Source organism: Halichoeres trimaculatus, unplaced genomic scaffold (assembly GCF_033239565.1).
Source record: "Halichoeres trimaculatus isolate MK-OKI-2021-1 unplaced genomic scaffold, fHalTri1.1 fHalTri1_scaffold_12, whole genome shotgun sequence".
In the NCBI taxonomy this organism is placed as follows: domain Eukaryota; kingdom Metazoa; phylum Chordata; class Actinopteri; order Labriformes; family Labridae; genus Halichoeres; species Halichoeres trimaculatus.
The window spans coordinates 5,193,760-5,217,764 of record NW_027437190.1 but is presented as its reverse complement, the minus strand read 5'-3'; the positions used below and the strand labels follow the sequence as shown (position 1 = coordinate 5,217,764).

The 24,005-nt window shown below is 41.9% G+C and overlaps 1 protein-coding gene across 3 annotated transcripts in view; it reads left to right on the top strand.

Moving 5' to 3' along the window:
* vps13b (vacuolar protein sorting 13 homolog B) overlaps window positions 1-24,005 on the top strand; it is a 411,975-nt gene that overhangs the window by 289,799 nt on the left and 98,171 nt on the right. For all 3 annotated transcript variants that reach the window (XM_074682783.1, XM_074682782.1, XM_074682784.1), the window contains 4 exons: window positions 3,227-3,607; window positions 17,736-17,938; window positions 20,287-20,503; window positions 22,036-22,220. In XM_074682783.1, coding sequence (XP_074538884.1) covers window positions 3,227-3,607; window positions 17,736-17,938; window positions 20,287-20,503; window positions 22,036-22,220 — 986 coding nt within the window. The remainder of the gene's footprint in view (window positions 1-3,226; window positions 3,608-17,735; window positions 17,939-20,286; window positions 20,504-22,035; window positions 22,221-24,005) is intronic.

The following is a 24,005-nucleotide window of genomic DNA, read 5'->3' as shown; positions in this document are numbered from 1 at the left end:
AATTTGGAAATGTCAATGAGTAACAACAAACAGGCATCAATCAAAAGAGTATTAAAAAAAGAACACAAAGTAGCTCAGTTAACTGCTTTATAGTCTTTTCAAACACTTGTTTTGATTTGGTATTGTTTCACGTTTGATGTATTTCAACAAGGAACAAATGGAGAACACACACTTTGAAACATCACCAGTGCTGATGCAGACAGAGAGCCAGAGCTTGTGGAAGCAGTGAGATTCAAGGCTTGACCAGTAGATGTGAAAACGGGCAGGGCTTAGTGATTTCAGTGAACACAATGACACAAACACACACTTCCCTTCCCTCTTTCTAACATCTACTGCTCATTCTCAGTCCTTGAGGCTCGGTGAGTAAGTCCAGAGATGTAACTGCTACCACTTGGAGACAAGTGAAGCAACAGGTGATAGATTAGCTAGAACAAATTGGAACCATTACTCACCCATGTTCCTGGTTCCTGTCAAGCTATGGGTTCATAGAAATGTTGTCAGTTACTGTATACAAGCCCGTGCCCCCCCACCCTCCTCCCGAACCATCCAGAACTGCTCTAATTTGAATCAGATGGCATTGGGGGGCGTGTGTCACAGGCCATATTGAAATCATACTTTTATGACAGTGGGATTCTACAGATGCCCTTCAGAGAGCTGGGGGCTCTCACAAACACACACATCCTCACAGAGCGTGACATACAGAGCCTGTGTAATTGGACACATTGCCACCTGTGTGTGTCAAGAGTCAAGTAAAAGTCGTCCAGAGAAATCAAAGGTGCTGTTGGAATGAAAACAATGTTCGTGGTGGTTGCACACACACACACACACACACACATACACACTCATCTACACCCACCGCCAGGTTCAAAGCTGGGACGGCGTCATGCATGACCTCGTCAGAAAGCACAGTAACCTGGATAATAGGCATTTCTCTCCCCCACACTCTGCAGATACAAATGTGTGTGTGTGTGTGTGTGCCTCTGTCAGACCTTGATACCCCACTTTCCAAAGTGCTAATCGTGGCTGACACCTGAGAAGGTCCAGTCTGTGGTTCCCCCAGCCTGTTCACATTAAGTCCTGTTCTTTAAAGGTATGCAAACACTAACTTCACCTCCTCACCTCTAGGCTCGACGCTGACTCCTAACACGGCCGCCTCCAAAGCCAAGGTGTGCCCAATAAAAGCACTTTTGTGTAAGAAGGGGTCTGCTGAAAAAGCCTCCCTCTGTTTAAAGAAGAAAGTGCCGGTCCACCTTTTCATCAATCTATGTTTACCCCTTTTAAAAGAATCAGGACGGGGGTCTATGGATTAAGGAATGAAGAGTGAGCAATGGATAGGAAGCACTGAGCACTGAGAGAGAAGTGGAGGGACTGACATAAAACAGAGGATGTATTGGAAAGCAATGGGAGGGGGATAAAGGTGAACAGCTGCCTACAGACTATTTACTTCACTGGAAAGTTTCCTGGTGATAAGTCAAGTGGAAATGATAAGCTACATTGCACAGCAAATTCCACCTATCTGCTCTCCAGTTCCTCTCTCCAGCCATCATTTGCCTCACTTCTACTGGATTAAATGAGGAAGAATCCTGCAGGCACGCTGTGTGTGTGGTGGTGTGTACATGAGTGTGTGTGTGTGTTTGCTGAAGCCTTTTGGCAGCGACCCCACTCATGTCATACAGTGCTCCTACCTGGAAAGGAGACACGGTGGCCTAAAACACTCCAAAACCCCTCTGAACGCTGGTGCCTTGATGAGACCATGAAAAACATCTGCACTTGTTTTCAGCTGCTTCCCTCTCTCATCATCATGACCAAGTGGAAAAATTGGATAATGGAAGTGGTGTAAAACGGCATTGAGTTAATTCATGTGTCTCTGTAAATTCCAGTGAAGTGTTTGAAGGCTCCAGTGCGCCAGAGCACAAAGGAGAGGTAGAGTCCAGAGGCTGGAGGTTATGAGGCTGGCATTGACAAAGACTTTTCTCTGAGCTGGTTTTCAGGCTAACATTCAGATGTTACAGGGAACAGGCAGGACTTGGTGTGCATATAACACTGGAGCAGGTTTAAAGAAGCAAAGACCTCAATAAACAGGAAGTTTAATCAGTAAAGGTATATGTTCTGTGCCAACCTTGTTTCGGCCATGACTGATGAAAAAACATGTGTCACTTGTGTTTTGGCTGAAAAAGTGGCAGTTTCAGATCATCATTAAATACCTATCTGATGAGGAGATTATGACAAGTATATACACTTATACTGGGATGAATGCCTGAAGACTTCTGTGTATCACAAACTGTTGTAACCTGGATATCCACTGACAAGTTCAGCTGAAGGTCTCCAGTTTACAGGGTCACTCTTTAAACTGAAACACCTGGAGCTGACAGAGACACATTCATCACGCTCAAAGAAGACCATTGGTTAGGAGGTACAAAACCAAGTCCATCACAGCTGGGGGTCATCTTATTGTAGACGGAGGGAGGAAGGGGTAAATTAAAAAACACAGTGGGTGCTCCACCAATCAGAAACTCAGCTTGCCGGCCCAGCCTCCTGAAGTTCTTAGACATTCAAAAGGTACTACTCCCTAGGCAGGGCTGTTTCTACTCCTGAACTAAATTTAGGCCCCGTTAACATGACGTTTCACCCCAAAACGCAAAAGAAGTGGTAAATAAAACCTGTGTTTATGCTAGGCCTGTAGGTGGCGCTATAACTGTCTTGTACAGAAGCAGCTTTTGGTAGCTCTCCACTGAAGTAGAACCACATAGTTCCTCAAAAATAAACCTAGTTCCTGGAGAAAGCTCCATCTTTATATTGAAGTCCCTCCCACTTATTGCTTTGATGTAAACATGAGTTCCTCACTGTCATTTTTTAGAGAGGGACATATATGAGTGTGACACAGCTGTATGGCTATGTTTTCTCAGAATGAAGAGTTGTATAAAGTGAATAAAGACACAAACTATTCAAAGAAAGGTCACAATCTGCAGGTAGGACACTGGGAGAACCAGAGGAGGTCATTGCCCAAGTAATAGAATTGTAAAAGTTTATCAGTTTCTACTTTAGAAAGGCTCAACAGTATTGCAATAGTTAACTAATAAATAAATAAATAAATACATTTAGAAAAGTTTATTTACACATGCAAACGGAGCACACAGAACTTTCAGATGGTCAAATCCTTCAGCCTCTTTTCTTCCCGGTGTATTATTCCTCATCCTTTTCTTTTCTTGGTCTTCTTCATCCACAGCCGAGCTGATTGTGGAGCTGTCCCGGCCTCTGAAGATCAGCCCCACCCTGGCAAAGCTGGAGCAGTCCAAAGCCTACCTGAAGAAAGTCTTACCAAACCACACCTGGGATAAACCCTCCACTGCTCCCTCCAGCCCTCTCTCATCCCCAGCAAAGACCCACCAGAGGGCCCATCCCCTCCGGTCTGAGCAGCAGGCCTCTGCCCTGGACGAAGCCAGCAGCATCAGAGCCCTGAGCCTCTCCTTCCACAGAGTCTCTCTGCAAACGGCACAGATTGTGGTTGTCATGGAGACGGAGGCCCATCCAATGAGGCCCAATGTGACGGTGACAGTGTCAGCGATGACAGGGAGTCTGAACATGAAGTCAGGGCCTAAGATGGACGGTGAGTATGGTTCACACATTAAAGGGGTGACATTGGGATGGGACACAGGAATAAGTGGAGTAAGAGTTAAAACTGTCAAACCACTGACGTGATCCTTATGTCTCAGACTTTTCCTAAACCAGGTGATACTAAATTAGAAACAGCTTGTAAACAAAAAAAGATAAAATCGAGAATAAATAAAATAAAAATAAGACATTGGTTAAAGGCCAAATGAAATAAATGGGTCTTGAGCCTGCTTTTAAGACTCCATGATTTACTGGGCCAAAAGGAAATTATAATCTGTGAAATTTCAAACCCTTTCCCTCACTGTACTGTTTTTAGAAGTGTCTGAGAAAGTTTGTCTTTCACCTGCTGACCAATGATGCTGTGATTTACACACACAAACATGCTGCTCTTCAGAAATAACCCTCTTTTTGAGGATATGGATGGGTTGTGATTTAAATGATGCTGTGATTGGCCCAGGCACACGTTTCATAGGTCACAGGTGAACCCTGTCGTATGCTGATTTCTGCACCCTTATCTACGCTTTTTTGTACTCCACATTGATAAATGAGACGGTGCCAGAGTTTGGGGGCTGAACACCATTATTGCTTTCATTTTTAGTTGAATTTTTGTTCTTTCTTTCTTTTATTTTGCATGTGCTTTCAAAGCCCCCATCTGCTAAAAACAAGGTCCATCAGTAAACTGTTAAATGAGATGTTTGTGTTAGTCTTGGACCTGCAGTTGTTGTCAGAGTGTGTGTATTCGATCACGTGTGTGTTAGTGCTGAGGAAAAAGAAGGTGATTTTTGAAGTGTATATGCACAACAGTGCAGGAGATTGAAATGATTGTTTCCACGCTCAGTCCAAAGCCGTCCTTCATCAGCACTGACAGGAGGCATCCCGGTGTTTCCATTATGACAGAGCTGCTAATGCTAATGTAAATCAAAATTCTTCCAGTTTCTGTCCGCTGTTTGTTGTGAGCAGAGGCGCTGTAACAGATGATCAGGGAGTGTGGTTTGTTTTTCAGTTTCTGATGTTTTCTTGGCACGTCTTCCACATTTACCAGCAGAGGGTAACTTTGGGACAAAGGCAGTTAATGTAATATTAGTGTTATTATTGCAGTTACAGGACTCACATGCTCTCAAAAACAAGACGCTGTTTGATTCATGGTATGTTACCTCAGGACCACAGAGCAGCACACTCCTTGTAGACTGGGTTTGAGAAGGAGCGGGCAGAGCTGGAACTGGCTCCCTGAGCGCCTGCATCTGTTTGACAGATGTTGTTATATAGAGTTACTGTAGATAAAATGATTGTCAAAAATGTTAATTAAAACCTCAAACAATTTGCTCTGTGTTTACTAAAATCTGCATAACTGCACAGTGACACAATACTCGCTGCTGCTGCCCTGCTCTGATTTTCTCGAGCTGCTCAGCTTTTATCCATGTGTGATTTGTTGCCTTTGATAAACACTTTTGAATTGTTGTGTTCGTTGCAATGGAAAAAGAAAGAGTTTGGAGTCAGCTGTACGTGTATGAAAGCAAATCCTCTCCCACTCACTTTGCTTGTTGAATACTCATTTATTTACAGAGGTTGTTCCATTTTTAGTCATATTTTTTAACCTTCATGACAAACCTGAGAGGTTCAGTACAATCCTGTAGATGTAGATCATGTTACAGGCTCTGTGTTACAGTGGCCAGTGGGTGTCAGATGATTTGAAAAAATCCACAACAGGAATGCAAGAACTACAACGGAAATACAAAAGTTACAACACAAATGCAAAACCTACAACACATATGCAAAAAAGGGCAAGACAATCGAAGTTCAAAGAAAACAAATGCAAAAGCTACTACAAAAATTTCATAATATGATTGCAAGAGCTACAACACAAATGCAAAGCCACAACAAAAATGCAAAAGCTACAAAAAAGGGAAAAAAACACAACATAAATGCAAAAACTAAAACAGGAATGCAAAAGCTACGACATAAATGCAAAAGCTGCAACAAAAATCCAAAGGTACTGCACAAATGCAAAAGCGACGACACAAATGCAAAAGCAACAACACAAATGCAAAGCTACAACACAAATGCAAAAAGCTACACATGGAAAAAAAGACAACATGATCGAAGTTCAAAAAAAAAATAATGCAAAATCTAAGCAAAAATGCAAAAGCTACGTCACGATAGCAAAAAGCTTCAACACACATGCAAAGGTACCACAACATGATTGTAAGAGCTCCACCACAAATGCAAGAGCAGAAAACACAAATGCAAAAGCTACAACACGAATGCAAAAAGTGCAACACAATCAAAGTGTAAATAATATGGATGCAAAATCTATTTGAACAATGCAAAACCTATGACAAGATTGCTAAAGCTACAATGCGAATGCAAATTTACTACACAAATGCAAGAATTATTACACAAATGCAAAAGATACTACACAATTGCAAGTGCTAAAACACAAATGCAAAAGGTACAACACAGTTGCAAAAATGACAGCACAAATGCAAAAGCTACAGCACAAATACAGAAGCTACAACAGTAATGCAAAAGCCACAATGCAAGTAAAAAGAAAAACGGACACAGAAAAGTTGAAAAAGTAAAGAAATGATTCTTTCCCTTAAATATATGCTTTCTATGTGTGTCAGCTTGTGATATCCTTCATAGTACTAATATATTCTCTTTATTTACTGGAAAAAATATGTCACCTTATGATTAGCTTTATGAATCAATAACTTAAAGCTTTTTTTATAGCTGAAGGTAAAAAAAAACAAAACAAACAAACAACAACAGCAACAACAAAAAAACAATAATTTACTTACTTCCATAACTTCTCTGTCTGTTATATGAATAATAGAATAATTGTTCTCTGAACTTCAGTTGTGGCGGCACTTCCATTGTGTTTTCTGCTCTTGTATTCCTGTTGTAGCTTTTTTATTCATGGATTTGCATTTGAAAATTGTAATTGAAAAGATATCCAAACTTAGAGTGTTACAAGGCAGTGCCAGAATTAAATTTAATGGATAATATTTTCCTGCACCCTGTTGTTTCTCTTTCTTATGCAGATAAATTTAGCAGGCTGCAGTTTCCCCTCTGGACTTCTTCACATAGTGTTTCCAGATTTGTTGCCACCAAGAGGAGACAAAGTGTCTCCAATTACACTGACTGATTACTCGTGACAATAGATGTATCTACTGACTCTTAGCCTTAGCTTCACTGACTCCATCACTCAGCACAGCCACTTCTCTTGTGCGCTCTGTACCTCAGAAAATTGATACCCTGGAATTTTGCAGAGATAAAGGCTTGGATTTCTGTTGTGTTAGCTTGAGCGTTTGAGCTGCCACTATAAGTCAGCTGGAATGGCCCCCCTGGGAGAGCTGTACATGAGAGATGTAAGACAGGGGAATGTAGTACCTCTACTGCCACAGTTTGTTCAACTACTGTTGCTGCTGTTGTTGCTCTGCTGCTCCTCAGTGGCAGGCCGGGATTGATGGACTGTATCCTGAGCAGACCAAAGGATACAGTCAGTGTGCAGGGTAACAGAGAAGGAGGAAGAGTGAGCTGAAGAGTTGAGAAAGAGAGGAAGCAGGAGGCTGATGGCGATTGAGGAGTACAGTAGAGAAAGAAACGAGAAGGAGGTGTTGGATTAAAGGTGTCCTGGTGAATAAAAATTATTAACAAGCTGAGTCAAAGTAACAGTTTGAGCCAGAGGAGGAAAAAAGCTCATCCAAAGAAGTGATTTACTGAACTGAGGATGAAAAGGAGCTGAAAAGTAAAAGTAAGAGCTTTAAAAACACTGATCCCTCTTTATGACCATCAAATGAAGCTAGAGCATCAGAAATATGATCGACCATTAAGAGCCTGTCATCCTGTTGGGTGATGGTGAAGCAATATGTGGCAGGAACCTAAGAGTCTTTGCTGTGTTACGAGCCAGTGACAGGGAAGATGAGGTTTCATGATCTATTCATCATGCATCGATCATGAAGGTTACAGTTTTGTGTAGTGATTTCTGTAAAAATCATCTCTCAGTGTGCTCAAACCTCCTTGTTCCATCATCACTGGCTGATGAAATCAAAGCTCACCTGTCCCTCAGGTGTCTCTTGATCCCGGATGATCAGGGGTCAGTTTTCTGCAGTGATACGTGCTGCGTAAACATCAGCTAACTCTGCTTCAGACCAAGGAACATGTTCTCCACTGGGGGCGATATGGGGATAATATGTCAGGATGTTTTTATGGCAGGATCAGGATCTGGTACCATATGCATGTTCAGTAATTATACAAACAGAACCATTACTCTTGGAATGGAATATATGGAAAAGCCTGTTTGGCTGTAGCATTAGCCACATGCATGACTGCAAATAACCAGCCAGTTAACTAATGACACCATGAAAGCAAGGCAGGTGCAGATTACATCATAATTCAGGGAAAACTCCTGGAAAATCCCTATTCAAATTTAAATTGCACATGCCTATAAAGCACAAACCAGTGGTGATTGCTCTAAGACTACAAGGGAAGCTCAGCTCCCCCTAAAATGTCCCCCCCAAAAAATGGTGAAATGTCCTGCTGTGTGTATTTATTGACAAAATATGCGCTAGAATTCCTTCATCTTTTGTTTAGAATCAGCTCCTATCACAGGTAACTGGCTCCACCTCCTTCTCATTCATCCCCGCAGCGTCTCAGCGCTTTAACACAGTTGGACGCTGAGCGTCTTCTGACTTCAGTGGGGAAGTGTAGAGTGGGTTGTTCCACTGTGGAAACTGGACGGTCATTGGATAAACACTGGGCTTTGTCCCGCCCATCGGACTCTAAGCATCTCTGGGGGTCTATGAGGCAGTGGGCTGGCCTGGACGCTGGGCTTCTGCATGATGATCTGATGATCTGTCTGAGTCCGAATCACTTTTTGATTGACAGTGAAATGAGCCAGTCAGCGATCTTGAAGTATAACCCTCCACCGGAGCATCTTCTGTAGAGAGGAGCTTCCCCTGTTTAAAGCGGCTTAAGTCTAAAACCCACAACACAAATGGCCAAGTCCATTTAAGCAGTCTAGCTCTGCTGGCCATGAGAGAAAACTGGTAAAATCCCTGGAAAAAAACACCTAGTTGGGAAGACAGGGTCACAGATCATTTTCTTGAAAAATGAATAAACAAATTTATGATGTAGGCCACTGATTTGAGACTTTGATTGTCTCTCTTATCTTAAAGTTGTTTCTGATGAATCTAAATTTGCTGTAAAGCTCCACATCATCAGACTTTTCCAAAGTTGTTTGGACTTGTTTGTTCAATCCCTAAAAATCTGTTGTATTCGCATGTTTCGTCTTATGCAGAAGCACAGCATGCACCTTTAAACATCCAAACAGGTTTAGTAATCCTGCTGTTATCGCCTGTAATGGTGGAGTCTACCCTCATTCAGTTTAGTGCTCTGTTGGGGTGTCAACCTGACTCTTACATACGGCTAATCCAACACTCATTCAAGACAATCAAGATTGTTTTCATATCCAGACTTTTTTGACCTCAAATAACATTTTTTTGGGACAAATATTTCTGACCCTGTACTCCGAACTTTTTTTTACACGCCATGTTTTGTCTTTCCTGCTCGCTTTTATAACTTTTTCTGAGCCTTCTCCTTTTAGTCCTCAGGGGTAGAATGAACCAAAAGATCTCAGACCCAGCTCTTGGTGAATATTTTACACTGATTGTTTAATGTTGTAGGTTGAACTGTATTGTTGCAGCAATTTATTGTGGTTTGCAGCCTGATAACTTGTAGCACTTTGCCACACTAACTAAGGTTTTTCCTTTTGTCTAAGGCCCGTTTACCCGACAACTTTTCATCTGAAAACGCTAAAACGCAGTGAAAAAAATCTGTGTTTACACGGAAAGAATGAGGAACTGAGCATAGTAAGCATGCCAGACCTGTAGTTGGTGCTATAACTGTCTTGTCTAAAAGCAGCTTTTGGGAGATCTCCACAGTTGAGCCAATCATCTGGTGTATTGGTGAACGCTAAGAGCAGAAGTGGAGCAACAGATGCTCATTTTGTTGAAGACAGTCAGCAGATTCAGCAGATTCAGCAGCACAAGCACAACACGGTAGTCTGCGGCGATGGTGACAACGGTGCTGTTGGACTGTTGTATGCGCTTGCACAAAGCTGAGTGTGATGTCAGCATTTCCAATGAAAACGGAGGCTTACTGTTTACACGGCAACGGTGTCGGCAGCGTTTCAGAAATCCCACTTTGGAGGCCGTTTTCAAAAGTTTGTGTTTTAGGTCGGCTGAAACGCCGTTTCCACGTACAACAAAACTTTTGCGTTTCATCCTAAAACCGTTGTCGTGTAAACGGCCTCTAAAATCTTGCTTGTGTTGTGTGATGCTTTGGACCAAAGTGTCTGCTACATGAAACTGTAGAAACTGTAGGAAGATGAAAGCTGGGGGCCTTATGATCGTGCACCTCAGGCCACAATCATCCCCTGGACCTGACTTTGGACATGCCTTTGTTTAGGGGATAAGATATATAACTAACAGAGGCTGCCAAAGTCTACATGACAGTTTGGATCAGACATGTTGTAAACCAAGTGACTTTAAAAGAAAAAGTGAGAGGACAGGATGATGAAAAGGAGCTCTGAAACAGAAGGACAGGACTGAGGAGGAAAAGCAGAAGACGTGCAGCTCAGAGCTGAGCAGTAACAGGGTCACCTTGGTACATGCCAGTACATTCCTCCCAACCCACCCTGTCTTCATCAGCATACTTCTATGGTTACAAAGGGGTGAAGACCCTGTAATCCAGCCCCCTCATACATGGAACATCTGGGGCTCTGTAGCTGGTCATGGCAGCCCCCTTTGCCAAGGGACAAGATGGAGAGACAGAGGATTAGGTTGACAGTGAGGTGTGTTACCAGATCCTGTGTTAATGAAAAGCAAGTGGAAGCCCCACATTCCTCCCTGCGTCCGTGGCTCACCACTCCCTAAGGTAGGGGGCATTTATAGTTCAATGAAAGAGCGGAGGGAGGTGCACCAGCAAGAGGGAACATGTGTCTGAGGGTCCAACAAGAAGGGTGAAGAGGGTGAAACAAGACCCTCCCCAATCTCTCAACTCTTCATCAGACTACTAGAGAGTGCTTCTGATTTCCTCAGAACACACACACACACACACACGCACACACACACTCGGGTAAGAGAAACACTTTTTACATGCATATGATCTTTATTAGTGTGACTTACTTCAGCAAAGATGATGCAGATAGTCGACTTTAACAGATTAATACTCTCATACTGCATTAGCCGTGAACTGGCTGCTCTCTGAACCCATGTGTAATTCATAAACTCTCGGTGTGTAATTGTGAAACGACTTGGTTGACACACAGCTCCCTGCGTGGTGCCATTTTGGCCGTCAACATCCCCTGCTAAGAAACCAGTTTCCTCTGGTGTCCTATAGTGGTCTTGTGGTGAGTGAATAGCGTATTACTGTAGTGAGTGACAGTATATTACTTCTATCACTCTTACCATCCCCAAGAGTCCTCAGGGGCCTCTGCTTGTTAGGTAATGACTCCTTTAGGCTTCCTCTAATTGATTCCATATAAAGCGTGGTATAAATCAGCCAGGCAGTGGTCAGACAACAGCTGCCAGGGAGAAACCAACTCCGTAAATCAATGTCTCCCATCTTATCTAATCTTGCCCAAGTTTTTGCCAAAAATGTATTTCACATTAGGAAGATTTCCTTCCGCCCTTTTCCCCCACCACCCACTCATCCACCCACCCACTCACCCACCCTGTGGAGTGTGTGTTATGGATTGTATGTTGCTCTGGAGAGATAACCTCAAGAGCAGGGATGAGTGAGTCTGTGTGTGGTCAAAGTCGCTGAAATGACGTTTTGTAGGATTGTCAAATGCAGTTATTTTCAGGTCACAAATCCACACATTGACGTCAGTCTGTGGGTTTATGTCAACGTCCACAACCCTCCATTCTGTGCCTCGAGGTTCAGCTTTAGAACCTATTTTATTCTCTGTTTATATAAATAGCTTGTGTATCAATATGTCAAATGCCTTTTATCATTTTTATGCAGACGATACTGTCATTTGTTGTTGCTCCACTTCAATCATCCAGGCTTTTAAGTATCTGCAGTCTTCTTTTAACGTGGTTCAGTCTTAGCAGCAGAAACTCAAACTAGTCCTAAATGATGAAAAAACAAGCTGATGGTGTTTTCTAACAAAAGTGATTAGCTGGGGATCATCCCTCCAGTCTTTACCTCACAGGGTGTACCCATTGAGCCAGCACCCAATTATAAATATGTGGGCTTTCTCATTGATTGTGAGCTCTCTTTTAGAGCAGATTTTTTGTCCAAAAATAAATCCTGTTTCTCCCTCAGAGCTGGAAAACTTCATGTATCTGCAATGTTTTACTATAGATACAGTCAGCCTAAAGAGGAACGTCCACCAAACGTCCTGTATGGTTAGCGCCGAGAGGGGAAACAAGCCACCTTGCACAATGCTGAAGAGATGCTGTGTGCCTTTTTGCACCACTAATAAGTTAAAAAAAGCAAACATAAGTTCTACGTATTGCTGAACTGAACCACAGAGCCAATGAGAAAATGCGCCGGCAAAAAAATTAAAAAAAAAAAAAAGAAGCTGTGTGTCTCCAGGTACTGTGTGTGCAAATCCTTTTGTGATATACGAAGAACAATAATAAACATACTGTGGTGCACAAATTTACTCAAATTCTGGATCCTGTCCTCCCCATGTTACTGTCCTTCATGTTTCTTGGAAGGGATATAACTGAAATGTAATTCACCCTTGAGGATCAATAAATTATTTCTGAGTCCAGTTCAAACATGCTAATATCCCTGTCAGACATTGAAATTATGTGAAGTTTAATTTATTTATAAATGTAATTTTGCTTCCTACCAAGTGATTCAACTATGTAGCTGAAGTTGTCAGGGTATGAAACATCAGGCTATTGAGTGGGATCATTTATCCACTCTTTAATAACATATGGACAGGAATCCAATTCGACTGAAGTAATTTTTTTTTTCTAAATATCTGTCCCTTTCAACTGCTTGTAACGATTCAATGTATGCCATATTAGCAGTAAGCATGGAAACAGACTTTAAAATCAGCGCGCCTACAATGCTGGGGGGCGAGGGGATAGGGTTGTTTGCCCCCTCAAAATGTCCCGCCCTACATGTGACGCGATTGTGACGCAGCACCGACCGTATGTATTGCTTGATTATGGTGATGTCCGGTCATGTCGGCCACAGCCAAATGTTTACAGTCCTTGAACTCACTGGCTGTCTCTAATTTATAAGTCACTTCTTGGCTGTGTTCCTCTATTCTTATGTACGCTCCTCCAAAGATCTGAAAGCCTTTATGCCTTGTGCTCCCAAGAAAACATTCAACTACTTGTTGGTCATGTCAGGGCTGAAATGGGGTAAATAGTGTTCAGCTTTGCTGCCCTTCATGCTCTACTGATGGATCTTAATTTGTCCCAACTCATTTCTCTTAGAGCCTTCTGGTCCATCCTTAATGACAAATGAAAAACTATGGACGAGTGTTTGTGTTTATGAACTTATTGTTTTGTCTCACTTCCAGCCCTTTATCTGTAACTCATTTTAATCTGTTACCAAGGAGTTTATGTTTTTGGGAGAGTTTGTCTGTTTGTCTGTGAACAACATAACTCAAAAAGGAAAAAACGGATCTTGATGAAATTTTCAGGAAATGTTCAAAATAAGATAGGGAAGCAGTGGTTAAATTTAAGAGGTGATCCGGATCACCATCTGGATCCAGGACTTTTCTAAAGGATTCTTTATCACTGTGAGATAGGGCTGTTTTCACCATATGTGTATATAACTCCACCATAAATGGTCGGATTGCTTTGCAAATCAATACAAGACAAAGTCACCATAATTTCTGACAGATGTAGAAGTATGATCCAGATCCTGGAAATATTCTTGATACTATGATCTGAAATATGAAATATGTACTGGGTCATCATAATTTTCAACACGGTCAGGTAACAAATTATTGTACAAACCTGCAGCTAACACTAAATTGTAGCAGACAGTCTGCTGAAAGGGAGTATAACATTAAAGTAGGACTAAAGTGTTGGTGACAATCACAATATGCTTGAAGGAGGTCTGTGCTCTCTGAGTGCTTTTCTTGTTTTTTAAGTATTGTTTTAATCATTCTTGTAATGACTGCATTGTACTTATTCATTTATCATGACATGTGCTGCTCACCCTTGTAAAAGAGATCTAGATCTCAGTGGGTTTTTGTCTGGTTATAATATAAAAATTCTGTGTGTGTGTGTTCTGATTAGCAGTGTCTGATTTATCAGGCCCCTGATACCAAACCACTTCACCCTGATTTCTCTGTTTTAGATTTTCACAAATAGAACAAAGTTTTCTCACATCTGAAATGTTTTATCTTTACTTCTCAGAGATAATCGGGTATATTTTTTGTGGTTTTGGTTATCATCATGTAGAATAAGTACTTTGCAGTCTCAACCTTCTCATCAACAGCTGTATCAGAAGCCATGAATCAGATGCTAACATCAGCGTCTGACTGCGGCCTGGAGTAGCTCGATGGGGCAAAAGCGCCAAAGCAGAGTACACGAGGAGCAGTGCCACTGATGATTATCCAGTCTGCGTTAGAGGAGAGAGAAAGAAAACAGTGGATTTCCCCTCATTAAAACCTTCAAATTAGGCTTATTTTAAGAGTGCTGGCTGCTGCTGCTGCTGCTGCTACCGCTGGCTATCACACCAGGATGCTGCGGTCAGCTGGGTCGTAAATGACACAGCACTGAACAGGAGGCACTGCTTTGAAGCAAATTCCTCTGTTTTTCATTTACATTCTGTGTACACACGCTTTGGCTTCACTTCAGTCTGCACACATACAGAATGTGCTCTTTACAAACATGGAGTGGTTTATGAATCATGTTGTACTTTGTAATCCATGAAAACAAACTAGATGTTCACAGCTCAGTGAGCAGCATATCAGAGCTCTTTCTTTGTTGCAGTGTCAGAAAATAAAACTAGGTGAGCTGTAAACTGAGCATTAATGTTATATAAAAAGGATTAGCTCATACTCAGGAGTTCTTTGGCGTCTCTGCCATCAGTTTTTGGATGTGATGTGGTCCTCAACAGTCCACTAACATGTTCGTGAAACATTTGGTTCCCTCTCACACCCTCTTCCCTCTGTGTGTTAAACTCACTCCCTCACACTCACTCAGTCCCTGAACCTCCACTTTCTCCTCCCCTAACATCCCCCCTTTCTGTGCCCTCTTCATCTTCTCATTCTATCCTGCTTTACCCCAAATGAACTCCAAGCTGGCTGAAGTCAGTCTTTCCTCAAGGGGAACTTTTGAAACCTAGTTGTTTGTTATTTTTGTGTTATTTGAAGTTGTTTTTCAGGCATTTTTTACTGATAAGGCAGCTAAAGAGAGACAGAGGAAAGTTGAACCAATGAGGACTATATCCATTCATGAAGCAGGCATTAAGCCATGAGACTTTTGTAAAAACCAACTTTTTGACTAGAGCGATGTCAGTAGATATTTATTTATCAGTTTAATTTGACAGATTTGGAACTGAACTAGAGTTAAATTTTGGCTCTTTACATCTGTGCTCCCTGAGCAGGAGACAGAGACAATGCCTCTGTTAAAACCAAACATTATACAGAAAGCTACACACTTATCAAAACCACTGTGGGTACATTTACACTAAAAATTAAGTGTGAGATATTAAAATATTAAAAGCTAAGTGCACAAAACTATCATATATAACCACTGTACAGCCCACATCTCTCACAGTGAAAACAAGAGAATATTATAAAGCTAAACACAATAGAGTAAAACAACAATAAAGCATGAATCTAGTTTATCAGAGTTCGTTTAAATGGGATGTGAAAACGATGGAGTTGATTATTACCATCTTGAACTGAAACTCAGCAATCAAGGGCAGAGCTGTGCTGACATCAGAGGATCTGTGATGTAACACAGTGACGTTAACGCCATTAATTGAGAAGTATCCAGACCATTGATCACTTTAAACTGTTCAAATTGTCGGCAGTCTTACCTCTGAATGATATCACAGAGCTGGAAACTTTCTGGCTCGTTCTTCAGAACCTCCAGTGTTTGTCTGTTGAGTGTTTCAAGGGGACCAAGTGTTCTTGTCTAAGCTTCCAACACAGGAAAGTATCATTCAGTGCATATACAGCCTCAATGTGACCTCAATGGTAGCGTCCATGTATACAGCTTTGCTGCAAGTTTAGTCTGTGTAGTCGCAGAGCTTTTTTCACGTTGTCAAAGGACAGCTCGGACATTTCCCAGGTGTTTGAAAATGTGAAACTATCTGTACCCATATCTGGCCACATTAGACTTTGACAAACAGGGGGACTCTGAGAGTTAATTCAAGTTTTGATGTTAATGGCTCATTTGACCACTTAGCACTATTTACTGTTTGCCTTAACCACAACAAAAAAGATACTCTCGGCTTTCTATGTAATTCCTGGATGAGCATGTCCCACAACTCTTGTGGGCTGCTGAACTGTTGATTGCAGATGATACGTTCACTGGGCCTCAAGTCTGTTACAGTCTCAAAGTGAAAATCAGGAGAAAATCCGAATCAGGAGTTTCACGGGAGAGAGGGTTAAAAAATGGGACACTCCAGCAGAAAATGGGTGTGTTGGCAGGTATGTCTGTCCCCTTTCACCCTTGGCAGTGATATCAGGTTGAAAGCTGTTTTTCCTTGAACTAAAGTGCACACATTCTATTCTGCTCACATTATGTGTTGTTTTGTAAGACTCTTAGAGCAAATCAGAGCTCTCAGCCTTTGCAGAGGTTAGTTTGGCTGCAGCTTCTTACCAGCCCTTACTTGCAGAAATGACAGCATCATCAGCGTACATATAGGTTTCACCATCACGGTGGACAAATGGCTGATCATTAACATCTAAAACTGAATATTAGAGGTTCTAAATTTGAGCTTTGTGGCACAGCAGCTTAACAATAGTTGAAAGATGAGGGCCTATTACCAACAAGTGTTGGATAGCACTCCATCTGTCTGATGACATCCAAAGAAAAACAGTTTCTAGAGGAAAAAAAAACATTTTGACTAATGCGCCTATTATTTTTTTAAGTCAAAGAATACAAAGTTATGATGCTTTTAGCTACAACTTTAAATGATTCAACTTGTGATTCATTTCTTACAGTTATGTAGTCAAACAGGTGTACCACTGTTCTCTGTGTTTCCCCTAATTTACAGCCAACAGTCAGAAGGGAGAATATCTTAAGTTTAAAGGCATGTTGTACGCAGCCTCTCAGGGTATTATTAGTCATCCAGGGTTGAGCCTCAGCTTTAACTGACAAGATCAGTCCCCTCATGTCATCAGTTAGCAGGAGATGCTTCAGCTTGATGATTAATTGGACCAAAAAACCAACATCAGGTCGGCTTGTTACCACGGTGACGTCTCTGTTTCAGTGGAAAGCACAGAGAGTTTTCAGCTGACTGAGTGAAAGATCCTACTTTTCTGGTTGCTATGGGATGAGCGGGTGTTTGGTTCCAAAAACTGACATCTTATCAAGTGGTTTTGTCTTATTTAAAGTAAAAAATACCTTGTCATTCTTGATATGAGCCACATTCTGAATTTCCCTTTGGGATAAATAAAGTATTTTTCATTTCATTTTTCATTTCATTCAGTTGGTCAGTCCAGGAAAATGTCTTGTTTCAAGTTGTTTAAAGACAAAAATGAGGTCTGAATTTCTTGTAACAGGTGGAAAAAAAAATCAGCCAATGGAACAAGAAAAATTTGCTTAAGACTAATGTCTTAATACAAATAACTTTTTTTTTACATTGGCAGATTTTTTTCACAACATAAAAGCAATTCATTCCTCATTTTTGTCTTTAAATGTTTTGAAATAAGTCATTTTTCCGGACTGTTCAGGTGAATTTGGCTCATATTAAGTCTAAAAAGCATTTTCTTCTGAAAATACGACAAAAACACCTGATAAGATTTCAGTTTTTCTCCAGTACAGGGTCACCTATCTGTTAGTACCAATGAGGTATAGTGTATAGTGTGTGGGTTGTTATACAGTGCTGAAATCAGTCACAGCATAAACGTGTTAGATGGCCAGTCTGTCTGTCGTTTTCAGTCTGTTCCCTCTGTCCTTCAGATGCTGTTCAGGCTGCGTCTGTGCAGCTGGAGCTGCAGGATCTGCTGGTGAGGACAGGGCTGAAGGACCGAAGCCGTCTTCTCCTGGGACCGTTCTGCTGCAGCACATCCCTGGAGGCGCGGTGGTGCCGGCACAGCGGCAGTCCTGGACCCGAGCCTGGTCTCCCTAAACTCCTGCTCGACCTGCGGGGAGGCCTTCTGCAGGTTTGTGTTTGTGACACCAGTCCAGCTTCCCAAATCTCCTCGTTTATCACCCTGCTAAAGCTTCTTCAGGTCAGGCTGAGCCCTCACATCTACGTGTGGCTGGAATAGTGTGTCCTGCCTTAGGTTGCTTCAGCATCCTCATCATCAGCTGAGCCAACGCTCCTCTTAAACCTGCTGTCCCTCCTGAACCCTGCCATGGCTCATGCCACCCTGCAGCTGAAGTGATGACAGTGGGGATTCCACTCTGCTGGTTATGTAGTGGAGTATTATGAAGCTATTTTAAGGGGGTTAGTGTGCCTTTTTTCCTCTGAGAAGTTATATAATATACCCACTGCAAAAGTCCCTTTTTAATGGGACCTCCGTAGGGTTTTATTGCTTATGTATTATTCCACATAACCTCTTCAGGGGAAATCCCTTTCCCTTTCCCATTTTCAACGGCTGCCTCAATGCTTTTATAGCGTGCCCATTAAGAGAAACATGACTCGCTGCTCACGGCACTTGATACATAACCATACGTTTCCTTCTGTAAATATTAGAGTTTGAAGTGTTTTAATCTATTTCAAACCACTTAAATTCCTTCTGATTCCACTTTTTCCAAACAGCGTCTCAAAAAAAATCCCCAGATTTTCCTGTTTTCTCGAGTTAAGTCATAACCCACCCTTGCATGCTGGTGAGTTAGCAGCTCCATGTGTGAAGGGTTTTTGACTCAGAGATTCCTGGTATTTAGTCCAAACCCCAGGCTGACTGGCTTTGATGGAACACAGGGAGGGGAATGCCGTGTGTAAGTCAGAGTATGTAATGCTGTGTTGGGTAATGCTGGAAAGGATGTGAAGGAGTGATGTTGAGGGTAACCCTGACTGCTTCTCATCCTGTTTCGGAAAAGACTTTAAAGTAATTACAGTCAAACAAATTCATGCATCAGCTGAGTCTGTGCTACTTTCTGAACGTACTCTGACTTTTTTTCCCTCATCACACATCCTTTTTATCCTATACTTTATATTTTTAGTCTTACGGCTGAAATGCACCAGATGCGTCTCCGGCAACAGATCAGATAGGTTTCCATTCAAGTCGGTCTGTCAACTTACACTGGATCCAGTCTGTTGCTGTCCATCTGTTAGGCTGCTCCGGCAGAGCTCAGGTAATACGCAGCCATCCTATTTTTGCCTGATGTGGGTTCTGTGAGAATTAATTCAGCACAAGGGAAATCGAGCGGGACAGGAAGATGTGACCAGAAACTTTCAAAATAAAACAAACTGTGTCAAAACCATAGACTGTATAAAACATGGATGTCACTCGTCTGTTCTTGAAACAATGAAATGAAGCCAATCTGTGGACGTAGCCACATTGATTATGACGCTGGCTTTGAGCTTCCTTTCTAACAGCTAAAGGGCGCCCGTCAGTCACGTGACCTGTGTTATGTCTCTGATTGGACAATGAAACGGTCCTAATACCTTCTAAACCGTGGAGTTAGACAGTGTGTGCTGATTGCAAAAATCAGTTTTTCAGACTGAAGCCATTTTTTGAACCAGGCTGTAAATATGCTTTTAATGCTGTAAAAGTCTGTTTTTTTTTGGTATGGATGTGTATGTGACTCCCAGTCTTTCTGCAGCCAGCCCGAGGCCTCAAATACACCAGATACGTCTGCAGTCCGGCTCCATACTGTTGCATATTGACTGTGCTTCTGAAGTGTCAACTTCACACTGGCTGTGTGTTCAGTCCAACAAGCTGTATGACTGACAGACAGCTGGAGTCACAGACCGAGGAGTTCCTGCTCTTCCCTCTTCATTGATAAGTCTCTCTTCATTCATGTTGGGCTGTACAACCTCAAACCTGTTGACTCCTGGTCTGGCTTTGCAGGTTATGTTGGTTTGTCAAGATGAATCGAACTGTTTTTGACACGGCTTGTTTTATTTTGAAGGTCTCCGGGTGTTTTTAGGTAGCTTCTGGTCACGACTTGCTGTCCCGCTCAATCTTCCCAACACTGAATCTATTTGCCGTGATGGAACGGAGATGCACTGCGGACATATTTGGTGTATTTCAGCTGTAAAGCTGATTCTCAATGAACAGCAACTTTAAGCACTTCCACACAGGCTTTATTTATCTAAACCGGATGTTGCCCCTTGCTCAAAATCAGTCGGTATTTACATTGACTAAGATGACAAATGGACATAATAAGTGAAGCCAGACCAGGAGTCAACAAGTTTGAGGTTTTACAGCCCAACATGAATGAAGAGAGACTGATCAATGGAGAGGGAAGAGCAGGAACTCCTCAGTCTGTGAATTTCTGCACCTCTCACCCTGTCTCTTCTCCTACATCTACCTCACCCTCTCTGTTCCCACCTCCACAGGTCTTCTGGGGCCAGGAGCACCTGAACTGCCTGAAGCTGGTGGAGGAGCATCTACAGATGTACCTAAACTGTCAGAGAGGGACTTCAGCCGACAGCTGCTCCAAGGGCAAGGCCTGCAGCCCCCAACCACCTGCTTCTCCTCGCACTCCCACTCCTCAAACAGAACACAGCTCTGATGACCTGCGAACAGGGCAGTTTCAGTACATACAGGACTCAGGTAAATATTTATAGAGTGCATGCTGATACCTCACAGAGAGAGGAGGAGAGGAAGTCTCAGCAGGTACAAATCTATGTAAGGAATTGGTTACTCTTTATGAGCTCCTAAATTAAGTGAAACGACCGAGTCTCAGTTGATCTTCAGCAGACTCTGGAAAACAAAGGAAGCTGTTTCTTCACTGGCTGGGTTTCAGATAAGTAGCAGCAAAAAGACACAACTGCTTTTTTAAGGCATTACTCAGGACTCAGATTAAAACAACACTGTTGTTAGTTTTAACTGCCTTTACCTTGTCAAAATATTAAATGCAGATTAAATAGTGGTTGTTCAGGTTTCTGCATCTGCTCAGTGTATTGTTGCCTCAGTCAATCATTCATGAATTCATATCAGTGAGTTTATTCTAACTCATAAAAGAGACCTGGAGTTTGTGCCAGAGTGAGATGTCGTTTGAGATTCACATTTCCTTAAATCAAAGTGAGATCAAAGTGGTCTGTGGAGAGAAGTTTCATCAGACGTATCAGCCTGGTTCCACTCTGAGTAACACGCTGTTTATTCCCCCTTTTTGTGTTTAGTGTGTGATGTCCTCTAAGTGCAGACACAGACATGCACAAGAACATTATACACAGAGGATCAGACTTCACTCTGGCTGCAGACCAGCCATCCACTCTGTCAGCTGTGGTTGATTCTTTGTTTGTTGCACTGTTCCACTGCTCTTTGATGCATTTAATATGCTAGCTGAAGCGGGAGGACGTACAGTAGTGAACTAGAACAGGAGAGCAAAATCTGTCGGCAACATGTTGTGAACAGACAGGAGAAGCAGAACAGTGTGTGGCCCCGGGGCCTAACGCAGGGATGGACAGGATGGATTGACAGAGGAGGACATGAAAGCTGGATGACGAGACGTTGGACGAGTATCCGTCCCTGTCCCTCAGCTCCTGACTTCAAGCTAACTTGAACGAAAGCAAAACCTCATGCAAGTGTCTGTTATTCCTTTGGTCCCAGCGCTCCTCAAAGAGCAGTCCTCTCTCCACCTTCATGTGGGCAGCCCATTGCTTCATCTAAAGAGAAAAATTAGCCACAGACAGATTTTGTTGCCCACTGAAATGTGTTTTGTGTAAAGAGTCTCTCAGTGTTTGTGCACCCAGAGGCCAAACAAAGCAGGCCTCTGCTTAACTTTTCTTCAAATAAACATTTTTCCAAAGGACTTGAATTCCAAACAGCAGCCACGACTGAAGTCAAACATCACTCACAGGTTTAGATCCACTGTATCCAGCTTTTGCAGGTGGTTGGCATGGTTCAATCAATGACTGTTTATGCAACTGTTTATTTAGACACTTGTTTATACAAAGCTTTTTTCCCTGAATATAAACACTGTGAAACTCTGGAAACATGTCTTTGCTCTTTTAGGAGATAACATTTCTTATTCTTGTGATACCCAGCCCATCATTTTTACTTCAAAGGCAAAAACCTTTCCTTTACATCACAGACTGATTGAAGTTGTTCTGATATTATTGTTTTGATTTATTTTCCTGCAGCTTCCCAGAGACTTCCAGGACCACATGAAGTGGTCTTCTACACTGAGACAGAAGACAGCCCTGGGGTCATGCTGTGGAGGTACCCTGAACCTCGGGTTCTTACCTTCGTCAGAATAACTCCTGTCCCCTTTAACACCACAGAGGACCCTGAGATCAGCACGGCCGACCTGGGGGACGTCCTGCAGGTAAAGAGTTGAAAATGATTAACTACAACACCTATTTAAAACAAATCCACACATCCTCCTTGAGTTTAAGGAATCATCTTTCTGCTGAAGTTTGGCTATTCCGGCCTTTACTTCCAAATTGCGTTCCTTCATCTTGAGTTTTACACAAACACACCCAGCCACAAAATTCAGTCACAGCAAAAAAGTTTTGAATCCAGTGTTTTTTGTGCTAATACATGCTCCTCAGCGCCCCCTAGGTGAGAAAAACACAGCCCCTTCAGCTACTTTCAGCTACAGCTCTGAATTTGTTGAGCATGACTATCATGCCTAGCCCTGCTAATAAAGTTTCTTATCAACATGCTGAAATCCAAACAGGAAGTCCAGAAATTTGAAGCAAAACAGATTATGATGATTTTCTATGTAAAGGGTACATGTTTGAACGATCTTGTTCCCAAAGTTTTTTTGTTTGCTTATTTTTTCAGATTATCTTCTAAGTTAATATCAGTGCTGCACGATTTGGGGAAAAGGTGCGATTTGCGATTAGGTGGACAATATTGCGACTGCGATTGTGCTTGCGATTTAATAAAAAAAGTTGTGTCATGATGAGTCTACAGACTTGCTTGGTTATTATAAAGAAAAATTTGAATTGCATGTGCTGACATTGCGATTGCGATTGCGATTGCGATAATCGTGCAGCCCTAGTTAATATGTGTATACGAGACATATAGAAACATAATCAAAGAATTTCTGGTAACTCAGTGGGCATGGCCATAGTTGACTTTTTTTTTCAGATTTGTAGATTTTGATTTACACAGCATTCACAGCATTAGCTATAATATTAGTAAATTCATAACTGTTAAGTTTAAGATTTCATTACTATGTATTTATAGTTTGGTTTAAGCATACTTATAAAATCAGTTGTTTTTAATCAAAGTTAAAGTAATCAAAATCTATTGAGTTGTATTAAGTGTCACTTTGTTGACTTTAAGTTTTAAAGTACACAATCATCAAACTTTTTCAAAAGAGTGACCATTGCAGAGTACTGTGGCCAAACTTTAAGCTTGCATCAACATTTGAAGGATTCTCTTTAAATGAGCAGTTACCTGCTGCAATATGTGTAAATGACAGAGCGTTGTGTTGATCTAAACTTGTGGCTGCACATACCTCAGTGTTTCTGCTGCTATTATATAGGGGGCGGTCTGTCCCCCCTCCTGGAAGTCAGAAAAATTTTATTTTCCTTGCAGTGCCAGATCACAGCAGAAGTAATTTAGAGTTACCTCTCTCATAAATCAGGTCTTTACCTTGTTTTTTATCGTTTAAAAAACTGAAGTGGCCTTATTTTATTCACTGACACACTCACAAGTGCGTGCATATATACACACACAAAGACAAGCACACTCTGTATAGCAGACAGAGAGCTGGGAAAACCACCACAAGAAACATCTCCCAGCGCCTCTTCTGTGAAGATGTACAATGCTTTCCTGAGCTGCAATCCCCCCTTCTGCAGTCACCACTGCCGCCCCCCAAGGTTGTAAACCAAGGGAAATCACTGCACCTGATTCTCATTTTTGCTTTTTGCTCATTACATTCTTGTTTTTGTATTCTTACGATCTCATTCTTCCCCATCGTGAACTCAGATGGTTTATGAATAAATGGAGGGATAGTAAAGTTAAAGTGTGCACAAACTGTATTTTTCTGCACACCTCTGTTATCTGATCTGTTCTGACTCAGCTCTGTAGGAGATCTCCTCAAAGAAGCTGAAAGAGGAGTAACAGGAGAAGAGAATCCCTGCTTGTCTTCCTCTGC